The 11,645-nt window shown below is 42.8% G+C and overlaps 1 protein-coding gene across 10 annotated transcripts in view; it reads right to left on the reverse strand.

Moving 5' to 3' along the window:
• Window positions 1-1,162, reverse strand: part of LPO (lactoperoxidase) — a 29,864-nt gene extending 28,702 nt beyond the window's left edge. For 6 of the 10 annotated variants that reach the window (XM_086360758.1, XM_086360757.1, XM_086360753.1 and 3 more), the window contains exon 1: window positions 965-1,162. Coding sequence is in view for 2 of the 10 variants with exons in the window: in XM_086360752.1 (XP_086216878.1) it covers window positions 640-676 (37 nt within the window). In the remaining 8 variants the exon portion in view is untranslated. The other 4 variants (XM_086360756.1, XM_086360751.1, XM_086360752.1 and 1 more) reach the window with 4 other exon arrangements.
• Window positions 1,163-11,645: the final 10,483 nt, after the last annotated feature.

Consider the following 11,645-nt stretch of genomic DNA (forward strand, 5'->3'; position numbering starts at 1 on the left):
TCAGGTCTTCTGTAGATAGCATGAGATAATACCGATTAAAAATAAGATAAAGATATGATATGCCTGGCTATGATAGACAATACTTTATACACCACAAAATTTTCACTATAGATCATATTGTATTGCATCAGTCTCAAGAATACCATATGAAGCATCATTCTGTATTATTTCCCCCCAACTTTCTGAGTGTCTGGGACACATGGTCTCTCTTAGGCTTTATTTCCCAAACAGGATGGATGAGAGTAATATGGTACCTTCAAGCCCTAAAAGTTTACAATTCTATGACTCTGTTTTTAGACTCAGAAAGGCCTCTTTTCCCCACAATGAATTCAATAATATTCTCCCTTACACTGAACAGGGATGACCTTTCAGGGTGGCAGCTGAATCTGGCACTAGAAAATGCTGGATGATGACAAGTCCAAATTCAGTACTATAAGCCCGCTGTACACGAATGAGTTCCATTCTGAGAGCATATTTGTAAGTCCAATTTGTTCATAAGTCCCACAAAGTTAGCCTAGGTACCCAACTAACACAATCGGCTACATGACACTGTACTCTAGTAGGTTTATAACACTGTTCACACAAATAACACATAAAAAGCAAACACAATAGAACATCCGAAACCTTACAGTACAGTACCTTGAAAAGCACAGCGGGACAGTACAACAGCTGGCATGCAATGACTGGCACCGAGTGAACAGGCAAGAAGAGTTACTCACCGGAGGAGGGCGAGGAGGTGGGAGATGGCAGAGCTGAAGGACTGCCAACATAGAGGAGATTGAGGGCAAGGGGCAAGTTCACTAACACCTGCCGTTGATAACACGCACCTTCCCATCTCTGAAAGTTCAGAACTTGAAGGTTCCTATGCAGGAGACTTACTGTACCAAGCTTTCTGAGAAGCCTTTAGGAAATTTCATCATCGACTTTGCAGACACCAGGAAAAATTGAAGTCAATGAGTCTTACCTATTGAGTGCCTTGGCCTCCTGTGGCAGCCAGAGGGAGTTTCTCTGCTTGGAGGAGCCGGCCTTTTATACCGTCTATCAAGAGTTAATCTCAGAGAAAAGCCCAGAAGGAAAGATTCTGAGGGGCTGATGCGGCTCGCAGGAGACTCAGGTTCAGCAGGAAACTCCCTGTGACTCTAGACAGATGCACGAGGAAGCTGCCAAATGGCAGGGTTTGGTTGTCTTTTATACCATCTATCAGGAATTAGTTTCAGGGAAAGGCCCAGAAAGAGAGATTTTGAGGGGCTGGCATGTGGCTTGGAGGAGATTCAGGTTCAGCAGGAAACACCCTGGGACTCCGGGCTCACGCAGGAGGAAACTGCTGAGTGGCAGGGATTGGCTGGTACACTGTCACTGACCCTGGATGAGACAAACCCTCTTCTCATTTTCCAGTTTAACTATGTGGTCCTGCTGCAGTCGTGGAAGGCAAAACTCCAGTCTCTGAGCAGGCTTGTCACTTTAGCTCTTAAAATTAGGAACAATTAAATGGCTTATTCCCCATTCCTTTATCCACTGTCCTTTTGATTTCTCTTTTACTTTTCATCCTATCATTGTGGAAGCCAATAGATTCATCTCTGAGGTTTACAATAGTTTTCAAATGTTCACTTTTTGGATGGTCAAAATTTCAAAATACAGTCCCATTTTGGCCACCAGAGAAGTGACAAGAGCCCTGGACTTGTTGTCAGGGGTAGATTAAATTCCTGTCTCTGTCACTGTGTGGCTCTGGATTAGTCACTTCACCTTCTGTTTCCTTGTATACTCTAGTTGCAAAACCAGTGGTTGGCTTAGATGATTCCTAGGATTCTATGACTTCATACCTTCTACAGGCTGAGCCATTAAAAAACACCAATATTCAAGGCATTATTGATTTAAAGCCCGATTATAATGTTATACACCATCCAGTTCATTAGATCATTATAGGAATGAAACAGGAGGGTTTAAAGAATACAAAACTTCATGAAAATGGATTTTACAGACAGACAAATTAAAATATAAACTTCTTTATAAAATTATACTTAGCATTGGAAATACTCTAGGGAACTGTCAGGAATTCATCACCCCAAAACCAGTCCCTTGAATTTACCTTCCAAAAAGTGATATTCCTTTTCTCTGGCTGATGCAAGGTAGTTAGAAGCTGCTTCTCTTGTGATGAATCTAGACAAATGAGCTGGGCATCTCAAAAGAAGGCAGCTGTCCAGGAAAGGCAAGTGAGGGCCTGCAGGCTCTTCTTGTTTTCTTTGAAAGACATTTCTGCTTTTCAGCCAAGTTTTTCTTTGTCTGACCATTCCCTGAACTTTGGTGCATGATTCTCAAGGCTCTCACCTTTGGGTTTCATGCTTTACGAATTAATGAAGCTGTATCTGTAGGTGAATCTTGACGTAGTTGGTTCTGAACAATTACAAGATGGAAATTCCTTCTGGAAGACTGTGTAGGATAACACTATCTTCCTATGTGCATATAGTGAGCTACTGGAGTCAGGGTTACAGGTCTGACTGTCCCTGGCTCTTGGTCAAGTTATGATGCGATATGTCTTAGGTTTGAATTTTTTTGGAATGGGCAGAGATGGGACATTGTCAGCTCCAGACTGAGCTGGTCCTCCTTTTGCTCTGGGTGTGAAGCAGACCTGGAGGCATCACAGTGGACTTTTAACTGTCCTGAGACTAATTAGCATTTTCAGAGCTTTGCTGACATGTGATGACATGTGTTCATGGACTTATCTCAGTCTAGTTATATTGGTTTAGCACAGTTAGATGCCTCCCCATCAGGGAACTGGCCTGAGAAATAGAGACAGGAAGACAAGTAGTCCAGTCTAAAAAGGCCAACAGTTTCTTATACGTCAGCACAGAGAGTTCAAGACATTTTAGTAATAGCAGCATCAGGAAATACCTGATGCCAAACGCTCAGCTTCTCTGTACAGCTGTGGCAAATCAAATCTCAGAGATGGAGTTTGGGGTGAAGTATAAAAGGATAGCTTTACTGTTTTGTCAAGCAAAGGGGGCCACAGTGGGCTAATGCTCTCAAAACCACGTGTCCCCACTTGGGGAAGATAGTGAGAAGTTTTATAGTAATTGTTCAAAGAGGGTGTGATCAGCTCATGGGCATTCTTCCGATGGATTGGTAGTGAGGGAAGCAGCAGTCTACACTGTCATTCTTTAGGTTCAACTGGTCTGGGGTCTACATGCCTATGGCAGCATACTGTTTTTAACCATTACCCGGAGAGGGTTTCAGTATTGCAGAATAGGTCAAAGATGTGTTTATCCAGTGATGGGGAACCAGGGCTTTGCCCCAAGGCTGCTCTTGACTGTTTATTTCTCTCACCCCTTTCACGGTGCTAAGAATGCTTATTCCCAGGTCTGGCAAAGATTTCCCTGATAGGCCACTCAATATGCTGCTAATATTAGACTAGGCCTCATTAACACTGTCAAAAGGCTCCAGACCACCTGTCTCACTAGCCTCTTGTGGTCCAGGAAAATATTCCCTCTTGTTCCTTCTTCCCATGGCCAGAGTTACACTATTACAATCATTGATCTCATATGGAACTATATGTCATCATTCTATCAAAAGCTCAGTCACACGTGTGGTTATGTAATAAGCAGTAATTTTGTAAAACAGGCAAAACAGAGACTGAGCCAGGCCTGTCTTTGTGTGTTTGAGGATCTCCTGCGGAGGCACAGGTCAGAGGTGGCCTACTGCAGGGACTGGGCCTCCGGCAGCAGCAGCCCTGGGAGACACAGTGAGTGGCATGAGTCCTCTACAGTGACCCAATCGGTCCCTGGCCATATGACTGAATCTGCTGAGCTCATGTGATTTGCTATTATTGCTTGATTACATAAAGACTTTGGTAAGAATCCTAAAGGTTTAATACTGTCAGGATATAACTTGGTATGATTATTTTGTCCCCAGCAAATGGGAGCTGTTTTATCGTCCCTTTTCTGGAGTTATCCACATATCCTGGTGCCAAATTTGGTATATTTGTTGGGCAATATATCGTGTAGTTTTAATTTCTCTGTGGGCATGGCTAGTATTGGTTGTTTCTTTTATATAATAGCTATAAGTATCTCTTTCTGTTTGACCATAATAAAAATGAAAATTGTGTCCCAGTCCATTCATATTATTATACCAAGTCAATAAAGTCATGTTAAGGACATTTAAATTTTTGGCTTGATCTTCTTGAATAGAATGACACACCTTTTGAAAATTAGGTCCATCTAAGGGTGACACTAACCAAGGCAGTCCGTGAATGGAGGATGATGGTAGGGCTCTACAGACCCAAGAGTCTGACCAGTTTTGGAACATTGCATAATAATGTGCCCATGAAATGAAAACATTATCCTGTGTCCAATCTAAAGGCATTTGAGAGGTCATTATTACATTAAGAAGAACAAAATAGGGTAGTATGTGTCTGAGCATCTTGCGTTAAAAGAGATACTTATCTGGGCCCTTTGGACACGATCTTGGTTCCACTATAACTACCTAGCTGTAATATTTGTGCCGTCACTTGGCACCACTGACATAAGGCTCAGTGTAGAAGCCTTGACTAATTTTACAAGACAAGCTTTAAATGATAGTACGATGGCGATTGCTGCCTTAAATTCAGAACAAGCTTTACTGCGCAAAGCTGTACTCCAAAATAGAATGGCATTAGATATATTAATGGCTGCACAGGGAGGAATCCGTGCCATAATTCATACAGAATGTTGTGTACATATACATGATTACTCACAAAATGTGTCTGATTCTCTTCAAGATATGAAAAGTCAAGTCCAGGAGATGGCTGATTCCACTCCTCCTTTTGGGACTGGCTTATGGAGCTGGAAATCAGCCTCCATCTTGTGGAAACCCCTGGTCCTCATTGGAAGCCTTATTTTACTCTTATTGCTTTTTGACCCTTTTATTCTAAATCGTCTCTCTTGCTTTGTAATGTCCTGCATCAGTTCAGTTCAGTTCAGCTCAGTCGCTCAGTCGTGTCTGACTCTTTGCGACCCCATGAATCGCAGCATGCCAGCCCTCCCTGTCCATCACCAACTCCTGGAGTTCACTCAGACTCACATTCATCGAGTCAGTGATGCCATCTAGCCATCTCATCCTCTGTCATCCCTTTCTCCTCCTGCCCCCAATCCTTCCCAGCATCAGTGTCTTTTCCAATGAGTTAACTCTTTGCATCAGGTGGCCAAAGTACTGGACTTTCAGCTTTAGCATCAGTCCTTCCAATGAACACCCAGGATTAATCTCCTTTAGGATGGACTGGTTGGATCTCCTTGCAGTCCAAGGGACTCTCAAGAGTCTTGTCCAACACCACACTTCAAAAGCATAATTTTTCAGTGCTCAACTTTCTTCACAGTCCAACTCTCACATCCATACATGACCACTGGAAAAACCATAGCCTTGACTAGACGGACTTTGTTGGCAAAGTAATGTCTCTGCTTTTCAATATGCTATCTAGGTTGGTCATGACTTTCCTTCCAAGGAGTAAGCATCTTTTAATTTCATGGCTGCAGTCACCATCTGCAGTGATTTTGGAGCCCCAAAAATAAAGTCTGACACTGTTTCCACTGTTTCCCCATCTATTTCCCATGAAGTGATGGGACCAGATGCCATGATCTTCGTTTTCTGAATGTTGAGCTTTAAGTCGACTTTTTCACTCTCCTCTTTCACTTTCATCAAGAGGCTTTTGAGTTCCTCTTCACTTTCTGCCATAAGGGTGGTGTCATCTGCATATCTGAGGTTATTGATACTTCTCCCGGCAATCTTGATTCCAGCTTGTGCTTCTTCTAGCCCAGCGTTTCTCATGATGTACTCTGCATAGAAGTTAAATAAGCAGGGTGACAATATACAGCCTTGACATACTCCTTTTCCTCTTTGGAACCAGTCTGTTGTTCCATGTCCAGTTCTAACTGTTGCTTCCTGACCTGCATACAGATTTCTCAAGAGGCAGATCAGGTGGCCTGGGATTCCCATCTCTTTCAGAATTTTCCACAGTTTATTGTGATCCACACAGTCAAAGGCTTTGGCATAGTCAATAAAGCAGAAATAGATGTTTTTCTGGAACTCTCTTGCTTTTTCCATGATCCAGCGGATGTTGGCAATTTGATCTTTGGTTCCTCTGCCTTTTCTAAAACCAGCTTCAACATCAGGAGGTTCACAGTTCACATATTGCTGAAGCCTGGCTTGGAGAATTTTGAGCATTACTTTACTAGCGTGTGAGATGAGTGCAATTGTGCGGTAGTTTGAGCATTCTTTGGCATTGCCTTTCTTTGGGACTGGAATGAAAACTGACCTTTTCCAGTCCTGTGGCCACTGCTGAGTTTTCCAAATTAGCTGGCATATTGAGTGCAGCACTTTCACAGCATCATCTTTCAGGATTTGAAATAGCTCAACTGGAATTCCATCACCTCCACTAGCTTTGTTCGTAGTGATGCTTCCTAAGGCCCACTTGACTTCACATTCCAGGATGTCTGGCTCTAGGTGAGTGATCACACCATCGTGATTATCTGGGTCATGAAGATCTTTTTTGTACAGTTCTGTGTATTCTTGCCACCTCTTCTTAATATCTTCTGCTTCTGTTAGGTCCATACCATTTCTGTCCTTTATCGAGCCCATCTTTGCATGAAATGTTCCCTTGGTATCTCTAATTTTCTTGAAGAGATCTCTGGTCTTTCCCATTCTGTTGTTTTCCTCTATTTCTTTGCATTGATTGCTGAAGAAGGCTTTCTTATCTCTCCTTGCTATTCTTTGGAACTCTGCATTCAGATGCTTATATCTTTTCTTTTCTCCTTTGCTTTTCACTTCTCTTCTTTTCACAGCTATTTGTAAGGCCTCCCCAGACAGCCATTTTGCTTTTTTGCATTTCTTTTCCATGGGGATGGTCTTGATCCCTGTCTCCTGTACAATGTCACGAACCTCATTCCATAATTCATCAGGCACTCTATCTATCAGATCTAGGCCCTTAAATCTATTTCTCACTTCCACTGTATAATCATAAGGGATTTGATTTAGGTCATACCTGAATGGTCTAGTGGTTTTCCCTACTTTCTTCAATTTAAGTCTGAATTTGGCAATAAGGAGTTCATGATCTGAGCCACAGTCAGCTCCTGGTCTTGTTTTTGCTGACTGTATAGAGTTTCTCCATCTTTGGCTGCAAATAATATAATCAATCTGATTTCGGTGATGTCCATGTGTAGAGTCTTCTCTTGTGTTGTTGGAAGAGGGTGTTTGTTATGACCAGTGTGTTCTCTTGGCAAAACTCTATTAGTCTTTGCCCTGCTTCATTCCGTATTCCAAGGTCAAATTTGCCTGTTACTCCAGGTGTTTCTTGACTTCCTACTTTTGCATTCCAGTCCCCTATAATGAAAAGGACATCTTTTGGGGTGTTATTTCATTAATCTTAATCCTATACATTTGGCCCATTGTAAAGTGGCCAGGGAGCATGAAAAAGGGTGGTGACTTAATCTGAGTATCAAGAGAAGCCACAGAGACTTAAGTTAAGCATCTTGACCTTTAAGCTGATTGGTTAAAAATAACATGATTTAAGGACAGGAGCCAACCAAAAATCTACAGATTGAAGCTATAAAAACTGCTGTAAGTTCCACCTTTGGGGGACTTTTTACCCCCTCTTAGTGTCTTTGCCAAGATCTTTGTGCTTTCCTCCCCTCTAATAAACCCTTTTCACTTGCTACAGTGAGTGTTTGGGTGTTCGTGGGTTCCATTCTTCAGCGCTGCCAAGAGCTGGGATTCCTGTTTCACTCTTGGAGGAGGTTGCCATTAGCCCCTATATAGCGCTACCAAACAGGTGACCCACAAACTGGAGAACAATTATACCAAAGAAGTTCTGGCACTGTTGTGAAAGTTCCAGGCCCACACCAGATTTCCCAACCTGGGCATCCAAAGGGGACTGAGAACCCCCAGGGAATCTGACTTTCAAATCCAGTGGGATTTGATTACAGAACTTCCATAGGACTGGGGAAACAGACTTGGAGGGCACACACAAAGCCTTGTGCATACCAGGACCCAGGAGAAAGGAGCGGTGACCCCACAAGGGACAGAGCCAGACTTGCCTGTGAGTGTTTGGGATTCTCCAGTGGAGGCATGGGTCACCAGTGGCCTGCTATGGGGTCAGGGACGCTGACTGCAGTACTGGGAGGTGCAGCATGCTGGCATAAATCCTTTTGGAGGAGGTCACCATTATCCCTACCACAGTTTGGCCTTAGGCCAAACGACAGGGAGGGAACACAGTCCCACTCATCAGCAGAAAATGGGATTAAAGAGTTACTGAGCATGGCCTGATGCTGGGAGGGATTGAGGGCAGGAGGAGAAGGGGACAACAGAGGATGAGCTGGCTGGATGGCATCACTGACTCGATGGACATGAGTTTGAGTGAACTCTGGGAGTTGGTGCTGGATAGGGAGGCCTGGCGTGCTGTGATTCATGGGGTCGCAAAGAGCTGGACACAACTGAGCGACTGAACTGAACTGAACTGATATTACCAAATGCAATCTACAGATTCAATCCGATCCCTATCAAATTACCAATGGCATTTTACACAGAACTAGCCAAAGAATTGATGCTTTTGAACTGTGGTGTTGGAGAAGACTCTTGCGAGTCCCTTGGACTGCAAAGAGATCCAACCAGTCCATTCTAAAGGAGATCAGTCGTGGGTGTTCCTTGGAAGGAATGATGCTTAAGCTGAAACTCCAGTACTTTGGCCACCTCAGGAGAAGAGTTGAGTCATTGGAAAAGACTCTGATGATGGGAGGGATTGGGGGCAGGAGGAGAAGGGGATGACAGAAGATGAGATACCTGGATGACATCACGGACTCTATGGACATGAGTCTGAGTGAACTCCAGGAGTTGGTGATGGACAGGGAGGCCTGGCATGCTGTGATTCATGGGATCGCAAAGAGTCGGACATGACTGAATGACTGAGCTGAACTGAACTGAGCATGACCTTGCCCACTAGAGCAAAATCTAGTTTTCCCCACAGCCAGTCCCTCCCATTAGGAAGCTTCCATAAGTCTCTTATCCTCATCTATCATAGGGCAGACAGAATGAAAACCACCATCACAGAAAACTAACCAAACTGATTACATGGACCACAGCCTTTATGAAAATATGAGCCATGCTATGTAGGGCCACCCAAGACAGACGGGTCATGGTGGAGAGTTCTGACAAAACGTGGTCCACTGAAGAAGGGAATGGTAAACCACTTCAGCATTCTTGTCCTAAGAACCACATGAACAGTGTGAAAAGGCAAAAAAGATATGATACTGAAACATGAACTCCCCAGGTTGGTAGGTGCCCAATATGATACTGGAGAAGAAGGGAGAAATTGCTCCAGAAGGAATGAAGAGGCTGAGTCAAAGTGGAAAGAATGCCCAGTTGTGGATGTGTCCAGTGGTGAAAGTAAAGTCTGACGCTTTAAAGAACAACATTGCATAGGAATCTGGAATGTTAGGTCTATGAATCGAGGTCAAACAGGAGATGGCAAGAGTGAACATCAACATTTTAGGAATCAGTGAACCAAAATGGATGGGAATGGGTGAATTTAATTCAGATGACCATTATGTCTATGACTGTGGTCAAGAATCCCTTTGAAAAAATGGAGTGACTTCATGGAAAACAGAGTCCAAAATGCAGTACTTGGGTTCAATCTCAAAAACAACAGAATGATTTTTTTCTGTGAGTTCATTTCCAAGGAAAACCATTCAATATCACAGAAATCTAAATCTATGCCCCAACTACTAATGCCAAAGAAGCTGAAGTTGAATGATTCTGTGAATTCAAGACCTTCTAGAACTAACACCAAAAAAAGATGTCCTTTTCATTATAGGGGACTGGAATGCAAAAGTAGGAAGTCAAGAGATACCTGGCGTAACAGGCAAGGTTAGCCTTGGAATACGAAATGAAGCAGAGCAAAGGCTAATAGAGTTTTGCCAAGAGAATGCACTGGTCATAGCAAACACCCTCTTCCAACAACACAAGAGAAGACTCTATACATGAACATCACCAGATGGTCAATGTCAAAATCAGACTGATTACATTTTCTCTAGCCGAAGATGGAAAAGCTCTATATAGTCAGCAAAAACAAGACCAGGAGCTGACTGTGACTCAGATCAAGAACTCCTTATTGCAGAATTCAGATTTAAGTTGAAGGAAGTAGGGAAAACCACTAGCCCATTCAGGTATGACGTAAATCAAATCCTTTGCAATTATACAGTGAAATTGATAAACAGATTCAAGGGATTAGATCTGATAGACAGAGTTCCTAATGAACTATGGATGGAGGCTTGTAACATTGCACAGGAGGCTGTGATCAAAACCATCCCTAAGAAAAAGAAAGGGAAAACAGTTGTTTGATGAGGCTTTACAAACAGCTGAGAAAAGAAGAGAAGTGAAAGCCAAAGGAAAGATATATCCATCTGAATGCAGAGTTCCAAAGGTTAGCAAGGAGAGATAAGAACACTTTCCTAAGTGAACAATGCAAAAAAATAGAGGAAAACTGTAGAATGGGAAAGATTAGAGATGGCTTCAAGAAAATTAGAGATACCAAGGGAACATTTCATGCAAAGATGGGCACAATAAAGGACAGAAATGGTATGAACCTATCAGAAGAAGAGATTAAGAAGAAGTGGCCAGAATACACAGAAGAGCTATACAAAAAAAGGTCTTAATGACCCAGATAACCACGATGGTGTGATCAATAGACATACTGGAGTGTGGAGTAGGACGCATCACTACAAACAAAGCTAGTGGAGGTGATGAAATTCCAGTTGAGCTATTTCAAATCCTAGAAGATGATGCTATTAAAGTGCTACATTTAATATGCCAGGGAAATTTGGAAAACTCAGCAGTGGCCACAGGATTGGAAAAGGTCAGTCTTCATTCCAATTCCAAAGAAAGGCAATGCCAAAGAATGCTCAAACTACCGCACAATTGCACTCATTTCGCATGCGGCATCACTGACTTGATGGACGTGAGTCTGAGTGAACTCCAGGAGTTGGTGATGGACAGGGAGGCCTGGAGTGCTGCGATTCATGAGGTCTCAAAGAGTCGGACACGACTGAGCAACTGAACTGAACTGAACACATGCTAGCAAAGTAATGCTCAAAATCCTTCAAGCTAGGCTTCAGCAGTACGTGAACTGAGAACTTCCAGATGTACAACCTGGGTTTGGAAAATGCAGAGGAACAAGAAATCAAATTGCCAACATCTCTTGGATCATAGAAAAAAAAAGAATTCCAGAAAAATCTGCTTCATTGACTATGTTAAAGCCTTTGACTGTGTTGACCACAACCAACTGGAAAATTCTGAAAGATATGGAAATACCAGACCACCTTCCCTGCCTCCTGAGAAAACTGTCTGCAGGTCAAGAAGCAATAGTTAGTACCTGAATGAAACAATAGACTGGTTCCAAACTGGGAAAGGAGTACATCAAGGCTGTATGTTATCACTCTGCTTTTCTGTGCAGAGTATATCATGCGAAATGCTGGGCTGGATGAAGCACAAGCTGAAGTCAAGATTGCTGGGAGAAATATCAGTATCCTCTTATAAGCAGATGACATCACCCTTATGGCAGAAAGCAACGAGGAATTTTTAAAAATCTCTTGGTGAAGGTTAAAAAGGCAACTGAAAAGACTGGCTTAAAA

The sequence above is a fragment of the Bos grunniens genome, chromosome 19 (genome assembly GCF_055505025.1).
Source record: "Bos grunniens cultivar Pamir isolate PY7600 chromosome 19, Bosgru_T2T1.0, whole genome shotgun sequence".
In the NCBI taxonomy this organism is placed as follows: Eukaryota; Metazoa; Chordata; class Mammalia; order Artiodactyla; family Bovidae; genus Bos; species Bos grunniens.